Raw genomic sequence first — 27,736 nt, forward strand, 5'->3', positions numbered from 1 at the left:
CTAATAATATGAATAATAATTACACTTGATGGAGTCACTGAGTTCCCCAAGTCTATTCTCATTTTTCATAATTCTTTTTTCTTTTTTGTTCAGCTTGATTTCTTTCCATTAGTCTGTCTTCTGGGTCAGTAATTCATTCCTCTGCTTCTTCCATCCTGCTATTCATTCCATCAAGTGTGTGGAATTTCATTTATTGAACCCTTTATGTTATTCCTTTTCTCTGTGTTACAGGTTTCATTCATGTCTTCCACCCTTTTCTCAAGTCCAGTGAGTATCCTTATGATCATTGCTTTAAATTCTCTATCAGGCATGTTAGTTATAGCTGTTTCACTTAGAAATAAGGCTGTGGCCTTGTCTTATTCTTTCACGTGGGGTAAATTTCTCTATCTCCTCATTTTATCTGCCTCTTTGTGTCTGTTTCTCTGTGTTAAGAAAGTCAGCTAGGTCTTCTTCTCTTGAAAGTAGTGACTTAAAAAAAAAAAGAAAAAAAAGGAAAGTAGTGACTTTATGAAGAAAAGGTCTTGGAGCGCCCTGCAGTGCAGTGTCCCCTGTCTACCAGAAACTGGCACTTCAGGAGAGTATCCTATGTGTGTTACTTATGCCCTGCTTTTGTGTTAGAGTCACTTTTCCTTTCAATGAAGTCATCTGCACTGACTGCACTGACTTTGCCTGTTGCTGTCTGCTGTGTTAGTGGGACCCAGGCAGGTCAGCTCTGAGGGTGCAAGACCACTGGGGAATTTGGGATGGGGTGGTGGTGTTAGCAAAATTTGTGCTGGGCCTCTAGTCCCATGCCAGATCCCCAAAGTGCTAAGGCAGCTGGGGCTGCATGCTAGGGTGGCCAGGGATGGAAGGCTGGGTAGGGTGCATGATGATGGCTAGATATGCCTGAGCCTGGCATGAGATGGTTGGCAGCACATGGCTGGGCATTGTGCAGTGGCAGTGTGGTGTGAACATTTAACAAAATTTGCCCTGAGCCCTGGGCCGAGGCTAGAAGATTTGGAGTGGGTGAGTCCTCAGGAGAACTTGTGGGCATGGTGTACTATTTGCAGGTTAGGTAGAAAGTCCCTCTTGGGTTTTGATACAAATGTCCTAACAAAATGATCTCTTCAGTATCCTCTAAAGAGGCCAGAAAGTTAAAGGAGACATGCTCATATGTTTCCATTTCATTGTCTATAGCTGTTTCTTCATTTGTTTCTGATTTTCTAGGAAATCAGATGGGAGGATTGCCGACCAAGCAAGTAGCATGTATAGAGTCTTGGTGAAATCTTATTCATACATTCATTTACTTAATGATAATTTATGCAGAAATAGCAGGTGGGGTTTAGAGAATAACTTAAATTTCCCTAGAGGATCTTAGAATGACAAAGGGACAACTCAAGCCAATTAAATAGTAACATAACCAAACTGCTGTGTAGACCTGGTTTCTCAAGGTATTAGGTTTTTTAATATCTATGTTTACTGGCAACTACATTTCCTCCTGGCATATTTAACTGAGGATTGCCTTGTATTTGCCCTAATATTCTTATCCACAGAAGCAAGATTCTGGCAGATAATTACTTTGAATAATGCATGGAGGGGGAAGAAGAAAAATTAAGGATCCTGACATGATTTCATATGGCATGCAGAAAATACTTAATGTTACATATCAAAATGACAAATACACAAAGTTCTTAAAGGAACTGTCGTCAATTCATAGCTGTCCTCTCAGAGATGCCTTGGCACTGATATCAAGGATGTTCTCTTTGGAAGATAGATGGATATCTATGCCTTCTTTTCCCTCTCTAGGAATCCTATGCAAGGAAAAGGCACATCCATTTTCTCTCCTTTATTCTGTTTCAGGGGACATACAATAGATTCACTTAGGAACCAAGTTGGAGAAGAGACATTGATACTGTTTCCATCATACAAATACATGAATTAACCTCACTCCAAGATTCTACATTAGGTACAAGAATATAAACGATGTATGAAATAGTAAAAATAACTGAGTTAAAAAGTGAGATACTTTAAAAATAGAAATAGCTAGGCAGGTTTTTAAAAGCTGCCTCCCCTTCCCCAAAAAACCTTTCACAAATCAAAAATATAACTGTTGAGCTTGAAAACTTTTTAAAAAAGATTTTATTTATTCATGAGACACACACACACACACACACACACACACAGAGAGAGAGAGAGAGAGAGAGAGAGAGAGAGAGGCAGAGGGAGAAGCAGGCTCCATGCAAGGAGCCCAACGTGGGACTCGATCCCAGGTCTCCAGGATCACACCCTGCAGCACTAAACCACTGCACCACCGGGGCTGCCCATGAGCTTGAAAACTTAATACATGAACAGAGTGGACACAGCTGAAGAAAGAAATTACTGAATTGGAAAAGACCTAAAGTGACATTCTGGACAGCAGCATGGAGAGCTAAGGAAATTGATTATATGAAAGAGTATCAAAGAGAAATGGAGGATAGTCTGAGATGGTCCAGTGTAAATCCAATGATAGAGCAAAAAAGAAAGAACAGAGGGAATAGAGGAAAGACATTATTTGATGAGATGAGAGTTGAGAATTTTCCAGAACAGAGAGAATACATGAATTCACAAATATAGGAAGCAAGACATATACCATTCAGATTAATGTAGACACATTATGGCAAAATGGGAAAAATAAGAATATTTTCAGATAAACAGAGTTTACCACTAATAGACTTCCATTAATGGAACTTCCAAAGAAGGAAATAACTCCAGGAGGAAAGTTCGAGAGGCCCCCAAAAAAGGTAAGTCAAATTGGAAAGTTTCTTAGCTTTGGATTTTGTGGTTAAAAGAAATGTAGGGTCCAAGGCAGAGTAACTTTGTCTGTTGTGCCTTTTCTGTGGAGGGAACCACCCCTGGATGACCAACAGTTGAAAGTAATGGACACGTACATACTTTGGAGAGAAAGATAACTCACTGCATTTTTATTGCTTTTCAGCATTTCCGATTTAGGTCTGAGGTAATAAGCTGCTGGCACTGAGTTCTCATCACGACAGTACCACTCTTCCAGAAGCTTGGTCTCCAGCTTTGCCTCTACGGCAGCATCCAAAATCATTTCAAACTCTGAGGCTTCAACTTCTCCAGGGATTCGGATGTTCCCATATTTTTCACCTAATAGTCCCTGTGTATCCACAAGAAAGTTCAGGTTAGTGTATCACCAAGAAAGTTCATTTTAGTATTCACATCATGTAGTTCCTCAATAAATATTAAATAGAAACAAGATACATTGTTCCATCACTTTTCTCTTTTAATCACGGTGGATAGTTTTTTCTCATGCATTATTTAATAAGCACAATTAGATCAATTATATTGTAATTATAATAAATTCATATAATGAGAGTTGAGATTGCATATCACATCAGACAAATTCAAAATACAGAGTTTTGTAGCCAATTTATTTTCCCGAAGCTTACATAATACAACAAAAGCTGTTCTGCTCTGAGATTTTTTGTTTCTTCGTTCGTGACAAAGAAAAATGACATTCTGGGCTCTATGAAATACCACACATGTAAACTCTCAAACAGATGGATTACTTTGTGAAGAGTTAACAATATATATTCTAAGCCCCAGATTTACACAGCTACAAATGAAAGAAGTAGGAAGTCACTGAATGTGGTACTACGAGGGACCCCACTGCAATTAAAAATAATTGAAAATGTAAATAAGATATGTCATTTCCTCCTTATTAAATTGGCAAAAAAATGTTCATGTTATGTGAAGGTGTGAGAAGATATCCACACAGTGCTGATGGGGGTGTAAATTGATCCAGTATTTCACTGAAGGGGATTGTGGCAAAATGTATTAAAAACCTTAAAAATCCATATAACTTTGGACTTGGCAACTTGTCTTCTGGGAAATTGTCTTTAGAAAATAATTAAGGATGTGCATAAAGACTTACCAGAATATTTATGCTGACACTGTTTTGACAGGAAGGAACTGGCATACCAACCTAAGCGTCCTGCGAATGGGAGCATTTAGTACACTATGGTACCTCTATTCAAAGTATGCAGCAAGTCATTTTAGAACTGTATGGGGGTAGAAAGATTTTTTTTTTCCTTTTCAAGTTTTTATTCAAATTCTTGTTAGTTAACATACAGCCTAATGTCGGTTTCAGGTGTAGAATTTAGTGATCCATCACTCAATATGACACCCAGTGCTCATAACAAGTGCACTTTTTAATGCCCATCATCCATCTAGCCCTTCCCCCTGCCCTCTCCCCTCCAGTAACTCTCAGCTTGTTCTCTACAGTTAAGAGTCGGTTTTCTGGTTTGCCTCTCTTTTTTTCCTTTCCCCTCTATGTTCATCTGCTTTGTTTCTTAGATTTCACATATGAGTGAAATCATATGGTATTTGTCTTTCTCTGATTGACTTATTTCACTTAGCATAACAATTTATAGCTCCGTCCACATCATTGCAAACGGCAAGTTTTCATTTTTTTTATGGCTTAGTAATATTCCTGTGTGTGTGTGTGTGTGTGTGTGCACCACATCTTGATCCACTCATCAGTTGATGGACATTTGGGCTCTTCCATAATTTGGCTATTGTTGATAATGCTACTATAACCATCAGGGTGCACGTAGCCCTTCAAATCAGTATTTTTGTGTCCTTTGGGTAAATACCTAGTTGTGCATTTGCTGGGTTGCAGAAGATGTTTATAATACACTATTAAGTAAAAAGGTAAGTTACGAAACAGTATGTATAAGATGATTCCAATGTTTTATATATATTACATATATATATATAAAAGAGAGAGAAGATCATGTATATATGTATATACAAACATACACATAAGAAAAATTTTATAAGAATGCACAGCAAAATTATCAATGGCTATCTTTGGGTTGCTTTAAATTTACTAAGGTTGTTTTTTTTTTTTTAAAGATTTATTTATTTATTTATGATAGACATAGAAAGAGAGAGAGAGAGAGAGAGAGAGAGGCAGAGACACAGGAGGAGGGAAAAGCAGGCTCCATGCCGGGAGCCCGACGTGGGACTCGATCCCGCGACTCCAGGATGGCGCCCCGGGCCAAAGGCAGGTGCCAAACCGCTGAGCCACCCAGGGATCCCCTACTAAGGTTGTTTTATGAATTTATTGGGCTTTCTTTAAGTTTATTTATTCTTAGTGATCTCTACACCCTCGGGCTCGAACTCACAACCCCAACATCAGATCAAGAGTCCCATGCTCCACTGACTGAGCCAACCAGGTGTCCCTGAATTTATTGCTTTTTTAATTAAAATCTTCTTTGTAGTAGGCATTAGTATCTTATGGTGAGAAAAACAACAGGCATTAAAAAGTTTTCAACCCAGTGATGCTGTCTATACTACTTTGTGGGACAATACTTTCAAGCTTCCTCTAAACGTCTGCTTAAGCCTGTGGTTCTCAAGTTGTGGTCCCCAGACCAGCAGCACCTGGGGATTCATGAGGCCTGCAAATTGTCAGGTCCCATCCCAAACTGACTGAGTCAGAAACTCTGGGAGTAGCGCTAAGCAATCAGTGTTTTTTTCTCAAGCCCTCAAGGTACCTGAACGACTGGGTTAAGCTAATGAAAATATTACCTTATATAGCATCTGGTATTTCAAATACTCTTCAATGTCTTATCTAGCAGAAACAGGGAAAGGACTTAAAGGAACCCTAAGACAAATCTATGCCATCCAAGACAAGTGTGTCTCCTTTATGGTTTCCACGGGAAGATTTCTCTTTAATCTGTGGGCACCTTCATCCTTACCTCCTGTTGACTTGCATCTTTACTATAAACTTTAAGTCCTGTTTACCCATTGGAATGTGAATCGTGGTTTGGCTTCCTTGGAGCACTTCTTACTACCTCTACCACCTGAAACTGCAATATCCACAGTATTTTTTCATCTCATACAGTTAGACGAGAGAATTAAAGTCCTGGGTAGATCTGTATCCAAATAAATTCATAATGTAAACAGTTTTGCAAGATGGTAAGCCCCATAAGTGTTGAGGCCTGAGATGTTGATTCCTAGCACATAGGAAAAAAATATATATTTAAAAAACCCTGTTTGTTAAACAAATGAGTGAACCAAGATAGAGGCGAAAACTTTAGACTGTTGTATTCGTTTTTAAAAAACTATTTATTTTAGTGATAAAGAGAGAGCACAAATAGGTGGGATAGAGGGAGAGGGAGGGAGAGAATCTCAAGCTGACTCCATGTTGGGTGCAGAGCCCGATGTGGGGCTCAATCTCACGCCCCTGAGATCATGAGCTAAGCTGAAACCAAGAGTCAGATTCTTAACTGACTGTGCCATTCAGGCATCCCTAGACTGTTTTGTTATTAGCTGCAGCTTCTTGTATTCAGAGATAATATTTCAGCTCTCAACAGGTAGAGCAACAATTTGGGAAGGTACCAGTCTTGTCTGCAACCTTCATTTCAGCCTGTAGTTTTTAAATAAGTCCTGTCTAAACACATCCCTGGTTGGGCCATGCCCTGTGTCCTTGGAACATAATCCATCTCATCTAACTGGCTTACTCAAGCTGATTGTGGCTAACTGAACTTACCTTTTCAAGCTCAAGTCTCCTCACTACTAGCCTCAAAGACCAGGCAGGACAGAGACACAACCTGCTTGTCCTCTTTGGCTGCATAAAGGCCCTTTGGAAAGGCCTTGAATGGAGGGACACTACCACTTTGGTCTGCATTGTTTCAGCATGGTAAACCGCTCTACAGAGGGTTCTCTTGAAATAAGGGCATTCTAACTCCAACTCACTGTATCAGCCAGAAGACCGAATGACAACACTTTTATTTCAATCCGCATATGTTTTGGGCTATTCTTGACAACAGGCTGTATGCAACAAAAATGATGTTATTTTGAGTTGTTTCTCACTTTCTGTTTTGTCAAGGAATAGCTGACATACAATGTTGCATTAGTTTCAGCTGTGTGGCATAGTGATTCAATATTTGTATACATTACAAAATGGTCACCACAGTAAGTCTGGCTACCATCTGTCACCATACGAAGTTGTTAGAATGTCATTGACTATACACTCTATGTTGTACATCGTATCCCCATTTATTTTGTACCTGGTAGCTTGTACCTCTCAATCTCCTTCACCCATTTCATCCATCTCCCCCCCTCCCTTCTGGAATCATCATTTTATTCTCACTTTCAAGGTTCCTCTTCTAAAACCTCTCATGTGAAACTCAGGTAACTGAACAGGTGCAACCTCTCATCCTGCCACAGGTATAGAGGGAGATGAGGCTAGCCAGTCTGAGGATTATCCTATTTCTGTTGGCTAGTTCTGGATGAAAGATAGTCAGCGTCTTCAGTCAGGACTGTCTGGCATGAGGAGTGGGATTTTAGTGCTGGGAGGAGCCATCCAGAAAAGCTATATGGGTAACATAGAGAATAAGAAGACTTCAAAGCAGTAACCACTGGAGGCCTAAAACATGGATGGAGGATCTGATGGACAGCCAGAGCATTAAACATGGGGCTTAGTAATTGACACTCTCCATCTAGCAGCCAATGAAGCCCAGGGGTATCATGAGCCCAGCTGCCAAGATCCAGGGACAAACTGACTGGATTTGGGGTATGGAGTAGGAAAGGACAAAACAGTGACTTTGCAAAACAAGATTGTATCCTACCACAGGACCGTCATCACTGCACTAGCAATTAATTAGCTGCTTGTTCTTTATCTTTCTGCCCTAACTGAGGTTGGTCCCAGAGTCCAGGGCAGCATCAGATCTATGGCTCAGTTTCTAAAGCGTTCATCATGCATTACCCGCACCTGGATTACTCAGGGTGCTTGTTAAAATGTAGGTTCTAAGACCACTTCTCAGACCTAAAGAACACTGTGGTTGGCAGCCCAGGATAGGAATTTTAAAATGAGATTACAAATGAATCTAGAATTTGAGAACCACTGCTATGGGCAAAGCCTATGTGGTCTCATGATTAATGGTTAGCAAGCATTGAAGAGGGGCAGGATGGGGAACACAGCAGATCATTATTACAGTTGAAGGCTATTCAAAAATAATTTTTTTTGAGTGGAACCACTGGCACCAAATACTATAATTATTTGGTTGATAGAGTAAGGCAAAATGTATTTTATTTATTTTTTTTTCTTTTTTTTTTTTTCTTTTAAAGGAAGTAGCTCCCAACATTGTTGGGTTTTTTAAAAGCCCGTTGGATATTGAATGATCTTTTCATACTCTGCCAAGAAAGCTAGTTTTAAATTTTTTCTTTAGTTTCTCAAATACTACATGACTACAGCACATGAATGGTGCATCTTGTAAACATTCCTAACTGGGGTCCTGATTTTTCTCACAAGCTTTCTTTATGGTAGACACACTATTTCACAACTAGACAGGTCTTCTCAGAGCTTTCCTGGTTGTTAAACTACTTGGCCTCACATCCCCCTTCAGATTTCTTTTATTTTTTATTTTTATTTTTTTTAAATTTTTATTTATGATAGTCACAGAGAGAGAGAGAGAGGCAGAGACACAGGCAGAGGGAGAAGCAGGCTCCATGCTCCGGGAGCCCGACGTGGGATTCGATCCCGGGTCTCCAGGATCGCGCCCTGGGCCAAAGGCAGGCGCCAAACCGCTGCGCCACCCAGGGATCCCGGCAAAATGTATTTTAGAGTAGAAATACAAAAGAAGAAAAAATATCCTCATCCAATTCAAATAACAAATATATATTGAGCACCTACTATATATAAAGTGATAATATAGAACTTCAGAAAAGTAATAATGTGCTACAGGCTTAAAGTTTCTTATTGGATTGTTCTCCCCAAGTCTTTTCCTTCTATTGATTCTTCCTTTAGGTGGAATGCTCATAAATCATGAAGCAGTTACTTTTCAGGAGTCCAAGACAGGATTCTGTCTCAGTCTTATCTTGCTATTTGAGAAAGAGGAATAACAAAAGAGTTTGCCACCAGATTTTTCAGGAAGACTTTATGGTGTTCTGTGTATTTACAGCTTCAAGGTAACACACAAAGCATTCCTATGTCTGCCAGGACTAGAGACAGTCAGTGTAGAGAAAGAGTCAGTTAAGTTAATTGCAAAGTCTGGCTCAATGGTGGATGGCTCCAAGTAGGAGTAGAGATACAGGACCATGCCTAAGAGTCTAGCAGTCAGATTCAAGGTGGCAAGACTGTGTCTAAGTTGGTTTCCTAATCAGATGATTCTTTAGCTCTGCAGCCATAGGACAGTATCCATGAATAATTACAGAAACTATGAGCGAGAAGGCATCCTCCTCTGTCCACTGGCAATAAAATAGTCACCCCCACCATGAAAGGAGAAACAATCCGTCCACATCCTTCTGACTCCAACGCTCAAGAAGGTCATTTTTTGCTCAGTTAAACCAACTTCGCCACTTTGTAGGAGAAATTTGGTGGCAGGTTGAGGGATTACATTCAATTTTGCATTGAGGTCCATTTTTATTAAGTACACCATTGATCAATCTGCCTGCATGACCCTGTGTGGAAGAAATGCATATGTCTGAAATAATTTTCAACTTTTTGTTGAATTGCTTAACACGCTGTCAATATACATAGGGATATAAAAATATGGGATTTCTCCTGTCTGAAGAAATCCATAATCACCTCTCCTACCCACTAATCAAATGTGAAAACATTGAAATTACCCATTCTTCAACATTGAAGATAGGTTAGTTAGGCAAGTAGAAGCAGTCTAAGTTCTCAAATACAATCAGGGAATTAAATTCAAATGGTTGAAAAACCTAAGAAAATCGTCTGCTATTTTCACTGTAGTTTCTGCATGTAAAATTCTAGCATAAGAAATTCTTTCAGACGCTTTGGAACTGGATAGATGTAAATGTAAATGTATTAAATGCCATCGAGTTGTGCACATTAAAATGGTTAATTTTTTACATTTTCAGACTTTTTTGGGAGGGAGCATGGATGTGTGGGTGGGAAAGGGGCAGAGGGAGAGGAAGACAGAGAGGATCTTAAGCAGACTCCACACTGAGATGACTTGGGGCTTGATCTCACAACCCCAAGATCATGACTCGAGCCAAAATCAAGTCAGACACTTAACAATTAACTGAGCCACCCAGGCACCCCAAAATGGTTAATTTTATTTTATGTGAATTTCACCTCAATTTTGAAAAAAAATTCTGAAATTTTAAATTCTTTGCAACCAGGGGCTTAAATACAAAAGGGCTCTCCTTTTTGTAGCTCCCTTCCTTTCTTTATATGCTGATATAGACACATCTAAGCTATTGACTTTAAAGGCTTAGAGATAACATTTTCTTTCCTCTTGATTTTTCTTTCCTTTTGGGCAAACGCGGACTCCCTCCCCACACACCTCTGCTCTTCTTGGGATTTGTTTCTGCCTGGGCCTGCAAGTGAGAATCTCTGGGGCGTGAGTCTGATGGTGTGCAGTTTATATTGTAGCAAAAAGAACAGATGGATTGAAATACCCGTCAAAGGCACTGGGGAGTTCAGTGTGTCTTTGCTTTTTTTCTGTTGTGGGATGCCAGGAAAGACACGCGAGGGCCATCTTTTTGGGGTTATGGATGCCCTGCTTTGGAGGCAGGTGGACAGGTGCTCTCTGGGCCACTATTTATGAGCCCAACATGGGAGCAGCTGGAAGGAAAAGGGGAGATCTCCCCCCACAGTGGTGCTACAACAAAAGCAATTCTCCATAAGTGCCCTGGTCCCCTAACTCAGTTACCAATGTAAGACAGGTGTAAGCTGTCTTAGTCCTTCCTCCTGTAAGCTTCTCTTTTATTTATTAGAATAAAACCCACATTTATGGGGATCCCTGGGTGGCGCAGCGGTTTGGCGCCTGCCTTTGGCCCAGGGCGCGATCCTGGAAACCCGGGATCGAATCCCACATCAGGCTCCCGGTGCATGGAGCCTGCTTCTCCCTCCGCCTGTGTCTCTGCCTCTCTCTCTCTCTCTGTGACTATCATAAATAAATAAAATATTAAAAAAAATTATCAAAAAAAAAAACAAAAAAAAAACCCCACATTTATATATATACAATTTCCCCTGATGACTCTGTGAAGTAGGTGGAGTTGCCGAAGAACACCCTATCTCACCGATCTCAGCTGGCTTGCCTAAGACTACTTCTCTAAGAAGACTTGGTAGTACCAGCACTTGAATATGGGGCTTTTAATTCAATAACCTCATCCTTTCTACTTCATCAAGTTATTGTGCTATGCTCCCTTCTAAGAGTGCCTTAAGGTAACTTATTTGCTTGTGATGGCTCTTCTAGCCAGTGTCTTTGGCTTCGTGGGCCACCATACATGGCGACGCAGTCTCTGTGCAGCACACCTCCAGGGGATACTGTTCATAAGGACTACAGCACGTTCATGTTATGACCCTGGGTATTGACATTCTTTTTATCTGATTTTTTGTTGAGTAACAAGACAAAAATTGTTGTGCTGTATTCCCTGGAGCTCAGAGTCGATCTTCATAGAGCTCTGTTATACAGTGAGGTCAGCTGAACCAAGCCAATAGCCAAATACTATTAACTGTTTCCTACACTTAATAGTATTTTCTCAATATATTTTTAAAGTCAGCAAGTACCTTCACACCTGACTTTTACATTTTTAAATATAAACATAATGTAAGTTATTTTATTTAGATGTGAATTGCAATTTAGTTCCTCAAACATTGTTTCATATGTCATGAGAAGCAAGAGTAAATGCAGAGAAAAGAATATGATGGTTGATTCTATGTGTCACCTTTATGAGGTGCCCAGGTATTTGATCAAATGTTATTTCTGAGTGTGTCCCTAAGGGTGTTTCTGGATGAGACTCACATTTGAATCAGCAGACTGAATAGAAGAAAAAAGGTAGATGAGGAGAGACTTTATTCTCTCTGCCTATCTGAGCTGGGATCTTGGTCTCCTGCCCTCTCCCTGGACTTAAATTATTGACACTGCTGGTCTCCAGTTTGAAGATGGCAGATTGTGACACTTCTAACCTCTCTGTTAGAATTAAATGATGCCTGCACCAAAGACAGTCTGGATAAGATCTTCAAGAAAGGTTATGTCTTTTGGAACCAAAAGACATAAAGGCGATATCTTTAGAAAATTGTTCTCTCAATCATTAGAGATATAGTCTTGCATGCAGGGTTGCCAAGAATGGATGATAGCAGATATCTTTAGCACATAGAGCACACAATTATCCAGATACTCATGATGGAATTAACAATATATTCTGATTAGACATTTACTGGCATCTGTCTATGGGCAAAAAAAAAAAAAAATCCATCATCCCACCATTTGTACATAGTGAGCCTGTGTTTCACATGCCACAAAAACGAATTTCTGAAATATGATATATAAAGCCAAAGATTTATTCATGCACACAAATAATCTACATGTCAATCAAGAATATTTTGAGGTTTGGAAAGGCAAATGTTAGGAATGACCTGAGAGAGTTGCTTCTCTTCGTTGAGTCTCAGCCTTCATATCCGTAAATGGAGAGAATACTCCAGGCTTTGTGTATTCATCTGACCAAACATCTACCCTGGTTTGTTGTGAGAATCAAGCAGGTACTACGGGTGAAAGCACTCTGTGAAATGTAAAGCTCTTGGTGATACTACTTTACTCAAATATAGTTTATAGAGAAACATACATACTCAATATACTCAAACATACACACATGGAATAGAACTAAATCCTGAGAAGTACAGCTGGGTAGATAGAGGAGTGAATGAAATATCTCCTTATTGAAAAAAAGAGAAACAGAAGACAGAAAGGAGGAAAAGAATGGGTAGCCAGTTGCTTACAGGTGGTAAGAAGGTGAGAAAATACGTAGTCTCATAAGGATAAATTCCTCCATTCTCGGGTAGGGGGTGAGAAAAAGAGGCTTCAATGAGCTCTGCTGGGTGAACTGTATTAGCTAGCTGGAGTAACAGCAACAAATGTACGGAGTTAACCTTTATGGAGAATTACAGGCAGTGCTTTGGAGGCAGCTGATGACCCTGATGTAAAATAAGTTCTAAAAAATGGAGCAATTTGTGTCCTTACCAGTGTGTTCATAATCACGTTTGTAGGAATTGAGTTATTTGAAATTCAGCTATTCTATAAAAGAAGACCAAAAGACAACCTACAGAATGGGAGAAAATATTTGCAAATGACCTATCAGATAAAGGGCTAGTTTCCAAGACTTATTAAACTCAACACCAAAGAAATAAACAATCCAATCATGAAATGCACAAAAGACATGAAGAGAAATCTCACAGAGGAAGACATGGACATGGCCAACATGCACATGAGAAAATGCTCTGCATCACTTGCCGTCAGGGAAATACAAATCAAAACCACAATGAGATACCACCTCACACCAGTGAGAATGGGGAAAATTAACAAGGCAGGAAACCACAAATGTTGGAGAGGATGCGGAGAAAAGGGAACCCTCGTACACTGTTGGTGGGAATGTGAACTGGTGCAGCCACTCTGGAAAACTGTGTGGAGGCTCCTCAAAGAGTTAAAAATAGACCTGCCCTACGACCCAGCAATTGCACTGTTGGGGATTTACCCCAAAGAAGACAGATGCAATGAAACGCCGGGACACCTGCACCTCAATGTTTCTAGCAGCAATGTCCACAATAGCCAAACTGTGGAAGGAGCCTCGGTATCCATCGAAAGATGAATGGATAAAGGAGATATGGTTTATGTATACAATGGAATATTCCTCAGCCATTAGAAACGACAAATACCCACCATTTGCTTCAATGTGGATGGAACTGGAGGGTATTATGCTGAGTGAAGTCAGTCAATCGGAGAAGGACAAACGTTATATGTTTTCATTCATTTGGGGAATATAAATAATAGTGAAAGGGAATATAAGGGAAGGGAGAAGAAATGTGTGGGAAATATCAGAAAGGAAGACAGAACATAAAGACTCCTAACTCTGGGAAATGAACTAGGGGTGATGGAAGGGGAGGAGGGCGGGGGTTGGGGGTGAATGGGTGACAGGCACTGAGGGGGGCACTTGACGGGATGAGCACTGGGTGTTATTCTGTATGTTGGCAAATTGAACACCAATAAAAAATAAATTTATTATTAAAAAAAAAGAAGACCAGCATTGCTTTGGGCAATGTCCCCCAGAATTCCTATGTTGAACCCCAAATCCCCCAGGTGACTGAGATGGGGTCTTTAAGGAGGTAATAAATATTAAATGAGGTCACCAGGGTGGAGCTTTGAACCAATAGAACTGGTGCCCTTGTAAGAAAAGTGAGCAAGGAAGGAATTGTCTTTGCCTTATGGGGACACAGCCAGAAAGAAGCTGTCTTCAGGCCGGGAAGCGTTCTCAACAGAATCGGACCATGGTGGCACCATAAGCCCAAACTTGTAAACTCCAGAACAGTGAGAAAAGACATTTCCATTGTTTAAGCCACCCATTCTATGGTATTTCATTATGTTAGCCTGGGCTAATAGAAGCCTAATGAACAAAATGAAGCAAATTTTGTCAATGTAAGGTCTGGTATTTCTGGAAATTCATCATAAAATGTGATGAATAAAGTCATAATTAAATGACTTACCAATTCTGTAAAGTATGCAACAGAATAGGTGAATGCTTCGACCTAGTTTGAGAGTCTCAGCTCATAATCAAATGATAATTTTACCTTTTTTCTTTTATGTTTAACTATGGTTTTATTTACGTACTGACATCCACTGCTGAACTTACATGTATGATATCAATTATCTGCTACCTTTTCCTTATTACAATGTGCTTTTGTGTGTAAGGAAGTTGTATTACCCCGAAAATACTGGACACGCTCTTACTCTTTAGAAACATCTCAGCAAGGGAAGCAAGCGCCGGTGTGTAGGGACTGGGTAGCAGAGCCACAGGAAATAGAACTATCTTGGAGTTGGCAGTTAACTCACATCAGTTTCATTTACTTATTCACGAGAGACACAGAGAGGCAGAGACACAGACAGAGGGAGAAGCATACTCCCTAGGAGGAGCCTGATGCAGGACTCGATCCCGGATACTGGGATCACACCCTGAGCCTAAGGCAGATGCTCAACCACTGGGCCACCCAGGTGTGTCCCAGTTCACAACAGTTTCAAAGGACAGATTGTAACCCTAATGGTGGCCAGTTGCCTCACAAAACTGAGAACTAAGAAATGTGTAAGGGTTACTGGGATTCTAAAATGCTAGAGAATGAATTCATTGAAAAAGTGATCAAAGGCTTTTGGAGGGGGTGGATGGAAGAGACTGGGGAGAGCATTTTGGACATATTGGAAGTAAGATGCTATTATTTCAGTGGTGCTGTCTATAAAGCAATTACAGATATGGATCTGTGAATCAAAAGAGTAATCCAGCTGGAAAAGTAGTCCCGGAAGTCCCCATGAATTCATTCAACAATATTGAGCATTGAACCTGAGGCTGACCGACCATTTCGGTTTGCTCAGGGCTGGCACCTGCAATTGCAATTTGACAACTGCAAGTCCCAGAAGCCTCCTCAGTTTCAGGCAAGTTGGGATGATTGGTGACACTAAGGCGTTCGTGGTCCTTGCTCCTTTGAGCTTTCTGGGAGAGCAGTCGGTCGCCTGTAGGAAAACGAGCCCGGCTGAGGACCACCCAACTTGAGTGTGAGCACAGAAGGAGGAGGAAAAAGAGTGGCATAGTGTCCTGGAAGTCCAGAGGGAAGAGAATGATAATGCAGAAAACATTTATACAGAGTTGTTATAAAGCAATGGGAAAAAGGACAAAGGACACGAACTGGTAATTCAGAGGCAGAAAAGCAAGAGCCAGTAAGCACGAAAGAGAACAGTGCTCAATGCTAGCTTCATTAGCAATCTCAGAACTGCAAATGCAAACATGTGATTAAGGCTTTTTGCTAATCAAACTGATAGAGGGAAATAATACCTCATAGTAAGACGCAAAAGGAAGCAGACACTCTCAGAGCTGATGAAAAGGAGCTCGTCTTTGCTCACCATGTAATCTGGCAGGAGGTGTAAGATTACTTTCAGAAATCCATCCTCCTCTTTCCCCAAAGATTTGGGTGTTAAGATGTTCAACAATTTGGGATCCCTGGGTGGTGCAGCGGTTTGGCGCCTGCCTTTGGCCCAGGGCGCGATCCTGGAGACCCGGGATCGAATCCCACATCGGGCTCCCGGTGCATGGAGCCTGCTTCTCCCTCTGCCTGTGCCTCTGCCTCTCTCTCTCTCTCTGTATGACTATCATAGATAAATAAAAATAAAAAAAAATATTAAAAAAAAAGATATTCAACAATTTTTTAGCTTTTGTCTTGGTTTTATTCTATATGGGATTTTAAGTGTGCCAATGTTCATAGAAACCCACGAAATTGCTGGCCATCATCACTAAGTCATATAAGGTGTGGGATCAAATTCTACCCAAGTATCTATTTTTCTAATTCTGAGAAATTAAAGAAACGAGGCATAAAATCACCAACTCTACCCCATAGCCAGCTTGACTGCTCAACATTAGAGCCTATCTTCAAGTGGCTTTTTAAAAAAATTATTAGACCTTTCCCATGATAAATATTTAGATTCTTCTAACCTTGTTTTTATTTGTATAAAAGCCCCTAGCAGACTAAATAGCCTGTCATTAGGTTAGCAGATCTTGAGGGCATTATGTCCATGGAACTAGCATCAGTTTCTATTTGACATATAAAACGTCCCACACTCAGAGCCGGTCCCTAACTTCACACTTGGAAACGCGGATCTAGTCCTGTTTTAGTGCCCGTGGAGCCCCGGTCTCGCAGCCACCGTCCAGCTGGCCGGGCCCCTCTCCCCGCTTTGATCCATCGCACAATGCCTGGCCCACAGCAGGCTCTCCCTTCACTTCCTGCTGCCTTGCCAGGGTCAGCTGTGGCCAGTGCGTCTAAGGGTCCTTTCAGAACTGCCCATCTGCGTGCAGAGCCTGGGAGGCTTTTCAGCGCTGCTTTGAAAGCCTTACGGAAAGAGCTGAATCGCCCATGCACGCCGCTGGCCCACAGTTCCAACTGGAGTTTCTTCTTTTGAACTGGGGACAGAGCACAGAGGCCCAGGAGGAAGCTGGGCATGTGCACCATGGGCCTGAGAGCTGGACACAAGGAGAGCTGGCTTCGGTGTTAACTGTCTAAATGGCAGCGTTATTAATGGGGACCCAGTAACAGGGCCTGGGCTCACCAAGGTCTGTGGCGACTTAACAAATGTCCCCTTCAGTCTATGCCTAATCTATAATTGGAATTTCACATTTCAAAGTCCTTCTATTACTATCTTGCATAATATTCTCTCCCCTTAGATGGTAGTAAATGGACCCAGTATTTTCAAATGCATTTAAATGGTTTTTATTACAAGGAATGTACTTTGGAATATGATCATCTTTCTTCCCTGATGGGAGATATTGAGTTATAAAGGAAAAAATATATATATGCCATCCCTATTTCCCAGGCTCTAGCAGCTGGTGATAAATTAGAGTCAAAAATCATTGCTGCAGTAGAGGATTGATCTGGCTTTGCATCTACCCTCCATGGAGCTCAGAATCCCTCGCATTCCTGCGGAAGAGTTTGGGGAGGCTCAGGGGGGGGGATTTCAGATTTGCTCTGGGGTCTCATGGTCTTTAGTGTTGCTGCTTTACCTTTGTAAAGCCTTCCTTGTCTAACATAGTGTCTCCAGAAGTGGGCGGCAAATGCAGGAGCCGGGTTATGGGGGTCTGGACAGCACTGCCACTGTAGTCTGTACCCACCCGGATCATGATGCGAGAGCTGAGGCCTGAAGTCCTTTCTGCCATGGTTACTGGTGCTGGTGTCGGAGCAGGTGTTAAACAGCAGGTGTCTCTCTCTCTCCTCCCATCCCCCATAGATGCCACGTGCTGGTTTTGCCTTCCCTGCTGGTCACTGCAGATGCACAAGCTCCTGCAGTCCTGAGTTCTTAGCTGTCCACAGCTCCATTTGCTCTGAGCACCACCCCTCTCTTCCACAATGGCTTGTTTCCTTGGGACCAAACTCCCAGGTCTTACCTTTCCTGGATGAGAAATTCCTGTAGGCTTTTCATGTAATCATTTTTGAAGGGACATTCCATCATTCCTCTCATCTGGGCTAACTTGTTTGAATTCTGGGGTAAGGGCAGTTTATTAGGTTCCTTCTAGGATTTGTCTTCTGGTGATTTCAGTGATTGTGCCTGTTATAAAGAAACTGCTTTATCCAGCACCCCTAGGCCTTCCACACGAGAGGAGGAATCTGAACTAGCTATATGCCATTAACCCATTTATCCTTGTAATAACATTGGAAATTACTGCTCCTGTGTTGAAGCTAAGGAATCAGGGGATCAGAAGTGTCCAGTAGCTTACCTAAGATCCCACAGCTGGTTAAAGATGGAGCTCAACTCTGAGCCCAGGTCTTCCTAACACAAGTCTATCATCTTTCTACCGTATTATGTTTTCTTCAGGAAGATTTCCAAATAGCTAGTTCATCCCTTTACACAGCTTAAAAACTCTTTAAAATAAATTTCAATATGAAAAAAAGTGTCTAAGCTGTATTTTCTACTGTTATTTCACCTTGATATATATCTGAGAAGACAATGGGTACGGTTTCACTTTTCTTGATTGGGTGGCACTGGAAGTGGCTGAGAGCACAGTCTCTTGCTGTGTGACCTCAGGCAAGTTCCTTAACCTCTCTGCACTCCTGTTTCTTTATCTGTAAACTGCCGATAACAAGGCCAATCTCAGTGGGTTGCTATGTGGATTAAGAACATTAGTATAAATAAAGGAATCAGAAAGGTAACTGAATTCTCAGTAAAGGCTACATTTTAATTGATGAATTAGTCTATCTATCACTATACAATATGCTAACCCAATTTTTTAATACACTTTAATTTTGTTCTGTAAATGTCAGGCTATGGTGCTATCATTTTTCCTGCTGTCACAATAGTCATTTCCAGCACAGTTTCTTTACTAGATCTAATGGAGAATGAGAAACTAGACCAACAACTTTTACAGAACTGTGTATTAAGTAAGTCCAAATGACATTTGAAGAAGATAGATTATTCATGACTTTAGTTTCATTACAGCTACTTCTGGAGCATAGTGGTAATTTATCTTTATTTCTGAGTGTCAGGTTACTTTTTGAAGTGTTGAGACCATTGGGAGGCTGATCTCCACATGAGGAAAATGTAACTCTCTATAATGTGAAGAAGTCTAGTGTAGGCAGTGGTCATTTAAAAAAAAAAACCAAAACTTTATGAAAAATTTCAAACACACCCAAAATAAAGAGACTAACCTAACAAGCCCCCAGACCTATTTCAAGTTGGGGTAATTACTAATACTTTGATAATCTTCTTTCATCCATCCTTAGGAATCCTTTCATTTTATCAAAAACAAAACAAAAAACCCTCAGCATGTATCTTTAACTTTTAAAAAGTTTTAAATGTCATAATCATGCTGTTGTTAAATTCAAAAGAATTAAGTGTAATTTATTGCCTCAATCCCACTTCCACTCCACTCCATATTGAGATTTCTCCAGTTGTTTCAAAAGTTTTTCTGTAGTTGCAGGTTTTTTAAATCGAGATCTGAATAGAGTCCATATATCGCATCGGGTTTGTACACCTTTTAAATGTATCTTATTCTGTAATAGCCCCACTTTCTCACAAGGGCACCTGTTGGCTAAGCAGGTTATTTGTCCTGTAGGCTGGGTTTTCTAAGTGTGGGTCCTGGAGGAGCAGCTTCAGCATCCCCTGGGAACATGTTAGAAATGCAAATCCTCTTCTCAGGCCCCATCCACTCCTAAGACAGAAACCCTGGGAATGCAGCCCAGCTATTTGCTTAACATGCCCTCAGGATCTTGATGCGGGATAGTCCACAACAGTGGTACCCAATCGTAGATGTGGCTGATGGGAACCTCCTGTCACCATTTATCTTCAATCAGCCTTCATATTTCCTATCAGATGGCAATTAGATTTAGAACCTTGATTATATTTAGGTTCCATTTTTTTTTTTTTTTAAGGGCAGAAATACTTCACAGATCATGCTGTGCTTTCCTACTGAGGTTCACAAGCCCTGTCTGACCCAATGCGAGTAATGCTGAGACTGCCAGGGCCTGGGTGGCCTGGGTGGCGCCCGCCTGATGCCTGTTTCACTGAATAATTGTATCCACCACTGATAACTATAGTCTAGACTTACTGTTTCCTTTGGGATGGTGAGGTGATGATTTCTAGTATCCGTCCTGCATTTATTAATCATTTTCAGCTCTGTGTTGTGGCTGTTGCTTACCTGGAGACCATGACAACCTCTATGGCATATTTACAGTTTAAAAGCAGTATGAATTTACATGATTCTATGTTTACACATTCTTTCAAAAAAATCATGGATTTTTGGATAACTCTCGGAATAACCACAGACCCCTGATTTGCATTTGCTCAGAAAACACTCAATTAGTGAAGAAATTACAATTTAACAGTTTTGAATAGGGGCTCTGGTTCTGAGTCAATTCCTGTGTTCCTCTGCACCTGTGGAAAGCCAACTACGCTGCTCAAGATGTGTTAATTAGCCCTGTGTCTGGATGCCTCAGTACCCTTTATGCTATGATGACATCACCTATTCCTACCTGCCTGGTAAGAATTGTAAGCTATTCTGAGGTAATGTCAGAGCACTTTGGGTGAAATCGTAAAAATGCGTCTCTTAGATCTGATTCATTTAATCTATGAGACAGAGCAACATTTCTCAAACCTTTTTTGACAGTAAGAAATGCATTTTATATTGTGTCCCTGTTCTCCCTCCCTCCCCCCGTCTCTGTCTGTCTCTCACACACACGCTCTAGAAGTGGAAAGTCTGTGTCTACTCCAGACCTAGGGAATCTGAAGTTGAGAGCAGATCCACTAATCTGTTTCATCAAATGATTGTATTACATGTAGCACATTCTGATGCTTTCTATTTTATTCTTTCTAGTTCTATCCCACTCCACTAAAAATTGCTGGTCATACCCACTGTATTAGAAACTAGATTAGAATGATTTTCGAGTCCACTATTAGACTATAACCCACATTTTCAAAAATGTGTAATCCTTCAAAGGAAAACCTCTTCTCTATAGTTCTAAAATTGCTTTACCCCAAATGCCTTCATTTTTATTTGGTTACCTCTTGAACATAAGTGTCCCTGATCTGAGGCACACACAACTGACTGTAACACAAGGTGGTGCTGCTAATAAAAGCATAAAAGCAGTTCACAGAGGCAGGTGCTATTATTTGAACTAGGAGCCCAAAGGAAGGCTTTTTGCTGAGGAAAACTTTTTTTTTTTTTTTTGGAGAGAATCTTAAGCAGGTTCCACACCCAGTGTGGAGCCCAACATAGGGCTCGATCTTATGACTCTGAGACCATGACCTGAGTCGAAATCAAGAGTCAGATGCTTAACTAACTGCACCACCCAGGTGTCTCACTGAGGATTAAAAATTTGTTCATAATTTAAGTGAAGAGGAAGGCATGATGAAGGAAGGACAAGATTCTGGCCCTTACCGAGGGGATAGGCAGATGGGAAAGAAAAAGAAGACCTGAGACAGGAAGGGACAAGGAACATGGTTGGGTTGCTCAGGACTCCCAGACCTCAGAGAAGATGGAACTAAGCAGAAGGTTGATGGTGGGGAAGGGAGCAAAACCTGAACCAGCCCCTGCTGGATCAAAAGGCCACATAGGGGAAGGGTGTGAGAAGACCTTCTAGATGCTTGCAGTTATAAATGAGGAGGGGTGCTTTTAAGAGGCAACTAGAAGTCTGGCAACAGTAACAACAAAGCCTTTATTTTTGTCAACGGCAATTACTATGAAGTTATGAGTTAGGTACTGTTACCCCCAACATTGAGAAAGTCTGACGAACCTGGTCACACAGCAGTTGTATGTCAGAACAGGGACGTGAACTCTGGTCGGTAGAACCCCAAAGGTCACAGTCCTGTCCTGATGCTCTGTCGTGTGACTGGGAGAGAACTCCCATTAAGAACCAGCAGGCAGTGGTGTGCAATGACATTTAAGGGATGGGTGGCTCAAGTGTGGACTGGCTGGGGGAATGTGGACCTAATTCTGTAGGCCTCTGATTACTATGATTTGATCAGCTATGCGATGTCAAATATTACTAAAGTTTTGAATGGAAAATTATCAGGTCTACTCACAGTGATGTTCTTACTCCTTCCCAATCTGGTATACATTCCTGAATGGGACTAAAGGGGCGGAGTGCCACGAATTGCCATGACCTGAAGCCTACCTCCCTCTTTCATGCCACAGGCCATAAAAATACCGGGGTCTGCTCCTTTACATAGATGTAAACCCCCATCCTGAGGTGCATGTATTAGAAAAACAAGTGGAGAGTTGCTGCTCTAGGGTATCAAAGATGATCTATGCATTTTAGCTTTGCCCTTGAGATGATGTGAGCTTTGTATTGGGTATGAAGTTGTCTCAACTTTAGAGACGTCCTCTCCACTGGGGAAAATGGATCTGACTCCTAGGAGTTTGTTTCCCTGTGGAACAGACCCGCTGAAATCCTGACCTGCAGTGGGGAAGGTTGCCTGGTGCCTGATTCTGTGTGTGTAGATTGGGGGTCATTCTCGCCTCTGCTTTGATGTCACTCCATCATCTAAACCTGCTCGATCCACTGGTGCTGCATTAGCCTTTCAAGTACCCATGACACCTCGCTAGATCGTTTCTTATTGTGCCTTATCACCAGCTAAAGTGACCTTTTGAAAATTCATTTGTTTTCTTGTTCATTATGTTTTCGCTCTTCTAAGCGCTAAGAATGCAGGGTCCTTGTCCATCTTGCTCATTACCGTATTCTCCTGCCTGGAACAGTGCCTGACACACAATGGACATTCAGTAAATGTTGGTGGATGAGTAGAAGGCAGCTCCGGGGGAGGGGGGGTGTGCTGTGGGTTTGGCAGCCTTCCTAGTGCTTTATCTTTCAGTGCTTTGTGGTTGGTGATTCCATGGAAAAATCAGGAATACCCGAAGTGAATACCCCAATCCTTTCTCACAGAGGGTTAATTACTTGGGTTAAGACCTTTTGCCATCAAAAAATCATCATGAATATGGTACATTTGCTTACGCTGTGAAATAAGGTTCATCAAAGTTAATCGTTGGCTTTGTACAACTGTGAACAGTAATGGTAATGGCTAAAATAATAAAATCTTACCCTTGGTAGAAACTTTAGGGAAAATGGAATGCCAACTCTTCATTTTATAGATAAGGAAACTAAGTCTTGCCAGAAAATGAAATGACATGCCTGGACTGATGCAGCTGGGTCAGCAGAGAGCGCGAGGGCTAGTGCTTAGAATTTCTAATCTTGGCCTTACCTTCTACTTTGTGGAGAAGAATGCTTTCTTCAAATGAGAAATTAATTGATCAAAGGACAAATATTCTAGATATGGGTGAAATACATTGCATTTAAGTAATATTGCAGAAGAAGAACATGTCTACTAAAAATGAGCTAACATTCTTCTCTATAATACCTCTGTGATTATCCCTGTGATTAACAGCACACAATTCAGTGCTTAATCTTCTCATTATGGGAAATCCAGATGTTTCTCAATGGGGAAGCTAAAAAAAAAAAAAGCAAAGGACATTGTTCCTGGTCTCAGGCATAGATACCCACAATGGAAGGCCATATTGTTGGGATCCCTGGGTGGCGCAGCGGTTTAGCGCCTGCCTTTGGCCCAGGGCGCGATCCTGGAGACCCGGGATTGAATCCCACATCTGGCTCCCGGTGCATGGAGCCTGCTTCTCCCTCTGCCTGTGTCTCTGCCTCTCTCTCTCTCTGTGTGACTATCATAAATAAATAAAAAATTAAAAAAAAGAAGGCCATATCGTAATAAAAGTATAAAATGTGTACAGAGGTGGGTGTCACTGATTTGAACTAGAAGCACACCAAGGATAAGAATTTCAATAAGCAGGGCACCTTGGTGGCTCAGTTGGTTAAGTGTCTGCCTTTGGCTCAGGTCATGATCCCTGGGTCCTGTGATTGAGCCCTGCATCACTGGGCTCCCTGCTCAGCAGGGAATCTGTTTCTCCTCCCTCTGCCCCACCACCTGCTTGTGCTCTCGCTCTCTCTCAAATAATAAAATCTTTTTTTAAAAAAGAATTTCAACAAGCAGAACTGCAGATGGAGAAAAGGCAGAATGTCTGAAGGTGGACAGTGATGCTCAGAGAACTGCAGGCGACCTTAGAAGGCTGAAAAAAATGTGTTGAAGACACTCCATTCTGGAGAGGAAAGCTGAGAACTAAGAGATGGACTGTGGAGGACCTGGAGACTCATGAAAAACTTACTCTTTTCTTTCTTTCTTTCTTTCTTTCTTTCTTTCTTTCTTTCTTTCTTTCTTTCTTTCTTTCCTTTCTTCCTTTCTTCCTTTCTTCTTTCTCTCTCTTTCTTTTTTTGATACTACTGAGTTTTTGAGGCGGGGACTAACATAACCACATACACCTTCTAACAACAAGATTATTCTGGTATAAAATGCTGGGAAGAAAGGAGCCTCCTTGGAGGGCATAGTTAAGGGTGCAGGTGAGAGAAGATGAGGATCTGAACTAGGGTGGTGTTGAAAGTACTGGAATGGGGAGAGAGGGAGTGTGTAAGCCATGCTGAGATTCCATTGGACAGGGAGGGACAGAAGATACAAGAGAAAGAGCTACCTGGCAGAGAAGGTCTGTGGGGGAGTTGAGGCTCCAGGTAAATCTTTGGAGAGCAGCCTTTCTTGCTGACTCAGTCTGTAAACTGAGTCCAATGGAGATGAGGAGTTACTCTGAGGTGAGGGGAGTAGGGCAGTCAGGGGGCTCATGGTGATGTCCTGTGTTTCTCAGTAAAGAGGGAAATGAGCTCTCTTGCCAAGTTAGAGAGAGAGGAAGTAGGTTTTGTGAATGGTAAGTGAAGGAGCTACTGCACAAAATACAAAATACTGCACAAAATACTCCTTTTACCAGGAGACAACGGTCCCTAATTTAATGAATGATTTATCGCTATTTACTTACATATATACATTCTAAATGAATGTTATTCTCACTTGTTCTGCATGGCAATTATCAGTGCCTTGCACAAAATGACTACACAACATCTATTAATGATAACACATGTCACTGCATCCTTAATTTCCCTTTTTGCTGAATAAATCCTTTCAAAGTTCACTTCTAAGCACAATTGTAGCCCCTGTAGCAACAAAGAATATATATGGCCACAACTCCTTTAGGGAAAGGCTATCTGGCTTCTCCAAACTTCAAGAAATGCAAATTGAGATTAAAATCTATGTATTTTGCATTTTGTTTATAATGCATCAGTGATCACAATAAAAGCAAAGCACTCTTCTCGCGGCTTCCATAAAGTGCCCATTTGTCAGTCTCTCATCAAGAGCAAGAGTCCAAGGCAATTAGTCACGAAGTTGAAATGAAATGTCTGAGAATTTTTAGTCAGCTTTCTAAATCTTGGCAAGAATCAGGACCATTTTTATTTCAAAAATGGTCCCTCTAAGTGAACTGATTGATGATGGCCAGGAACTCTGTCTCCTGTGAGGGAGAAATACTTGACATCACCCCAGCTTTCTGACTACAGCGGGGCAATTCCTCCCCATGGCAGTTTGGTTAACAGCCACAGACAGATGGAAAAATCCATGCTGCACAGCAAGTGTAATACCCCAAAACACAATTCAGGAAGGCAATTTCTCTTTATTTTCCCAGTGGAAGAATTGATAGGGGAAATTGAGCTGTTCCCTCAGCACTTCTTCATTACTTAAGTTATATAGGACAGATAGGAACACATTTGGAGACTAATACCAGGAATATTAGATCGGATGGAGAGGCAAACTAATGATAAGAGATTTTTTAAAAGAAGCAATTTACCCATGTGTATCTGTTTAGATTCAGTCAATTTCCAAGGCTGTTGAAGCTGTCAAGTTTTTGAGGTGGGTGGAGATACAGAGGGTATCGTCTGGCTTAGCTCCAGTTACCTGCTACTTAGTAAGTTGGCAAATATGGGGAACATTAAGGAAGAGCTTAAAAGCTTGAGAAAGGAAAGCATGATGCTCAACTTGAGCCTGCTTCAGAATCACATGGAGAGCTTGTTGGAAACAGATAGCTGGGCCCCACCCCGCCCCAGAGTTTCTGATTCAGTAGGTCCGGGCTGAGGCCAGAGAATCTGTCTTTCCAAGCAGCTCCCGGGTCATAGGGCTGCAGATCATACCCAAAGGAGTAGCAGTAAAGTTACAGTCCTGAGCGTGAGCACTGAGACGGGACTTTACTGCGAGGCTAAAGAAATTTAACTTTATTTTGGAGACTGGGGATGAAGAAGCAAACTACGTAACCAGCTGGAAGGATTGGATCGGTAATTCAGCTCATGTCAACAAGAGGCTGAATAGGAGAGAGTGGTCTAAGTGGTAAGGAGATCTATTATAAGGTTGGATATATGGGAAATAGTGGGCCACCAAAGTTGGATTCTTCAAATAAGTGATCATTTTAATCCCAAAGTACTAACTTTAAAACTTGTAGCTCATGAAATAAATGCATCCGGAAAAGAAAAAAAGGACCCAAATGATTTTAACCAAGACATTTGGAATTAAAAAAAAAAAAAAAGAAAGAAACTGGCACAAGAAGTTCGTGTTGGCTGGATCCAGTCTGTTCCTAGTGTGTTCCTAGAGCCAGATGACAGCCAGAGAGGCTTAAACAGTGAGTCCCTTGGCCGGAGCCACCTATTTACTGAAAATATGATTGGCCCTGTGAGGGCCAATTTTATCTGAATTTTTCTTGAGAGGTTGGGTAGGGAAATTACAAAGACCTAAACTTTTCATTGACCTTTATACATGGACATGTGCATTGTCTTAAAATTGCAATTGATGACATAGCTGTCATTGAAAAAAAAAAACGACATAAGTCTCTTTCACAATTCAGTCTTATCAAATTTGTACCTTTTTCCATGAACTGCCATTCTTGCTTTATCACATGATGAAAGATGTGAAGTTTACTGTTTCTCTTTTGGCCGTGGCAGCCAGGAATCCCAGAGCTACGTTTTCCGTTCAAGTCTGACAGCTTCCCCTGAAATGCTTTTCTGATATCGTTGTCTTTTCCTAGCTCCTTATTTCTTAGCCAGTAATTTTTTTCACTCTTAGAAAAAGAGAAAAACTTCCTGTTCCTTTTCACATAAATTCCTATCAAAACTTTTTGGGTATAGATATGGTTACATAAAATGCATTTTAAAATGTATGATGCAATTTCATTATAAATATTTGTTAAATACATAAAGGTCTCCGTTGATAAAAGACAAGGCTGACCCAACCAGGAAATTCTTTTGGGGCCGGAGCTCTGTAGTACACAACACAGGCTGTGAAGCCAGACTGCTGGGATCTGACACTGGGATTTGCGATAAGGCATTGGCTGTGTGCCCTGTGTGCCCCTACATACCTTATTTAACCTGTGTGGGCGTTGGGTCTCTCCTCTGTAAAATGGTCTCTTTTGCAGTACCAACCACCATAGATTCTTGTGCGGACGATTTAGTGCTTTGAAAGGTGCCCAGATCACAGTTAAATATTGAGGAAGTGTGAGCTATTTCAATTAGAAACAGTGATGATGAGATTGTGTAACTCACTCAATTGAGGAGTTAAATGGTATCATTTCAATCACGGGTTCACGTTTCTGGGCAACAGGAGCTCTGGTTTTAATTTGGACTTAATTTGAAAGATCCGCTTCCACTCAGTGAGCACTTCTTATGGGAAACTTCCATGGCCATGGTGTGGCCAGCGCTGAACCCAGAGGCAGTGGACAGAGAGCCCAGAAAGATGTGGCTCCGTAGAGAGAGGGGGAGACTGTTCCCAGGGAAACAGGTTGCTAG

The 27,736-nt window shown here is 41.3% G+C and overlaps 1 protein-coding gene across 3 annotated transcripts in view; it reads right to left on the reverse strand.

Moving 5' to 3' along the window:
- The window catches only part of NWD2 (NACHT and WD repeat domain containing 2), a 174,787-nt gene that overhangs the window by 22,028 nt on the left and 125,023 nt on the right, over positions 1-27,736 (reverse strand). For 2 of the 3 annotated variants that reach the window (XM_041752107.1, XM_041752108.1), the window contains one exon: positions 2,933-3,136. In XM_041752107.1, coding sequence (XP_041608041.1) covers positions 2,933-3,136 — 204 coding nt within the window. Of the gene's footprint in view, positions 1-2,906; positions 3,137-27,736 lie in introns of those variants that run through there. The other variant, XM_041752109.1, reaches the window with a different exon arrangement.

The sequence above is a fragment of the Vulpes lagopus genome, chromosome 4 (genome assembly GCF_018345385.1).
Source record: "Vulpes lagopus strain Blue_001 chromosome 4, ASM1834538v1, whole genome shotgun sequence".
In the NCBI taxonomy this organism is placed as follows: Eukaryota; Metazoa; Chordata; class Mammalia; order Carnivora; family Canidae; genus Vulpes; species Vulpes lagopus.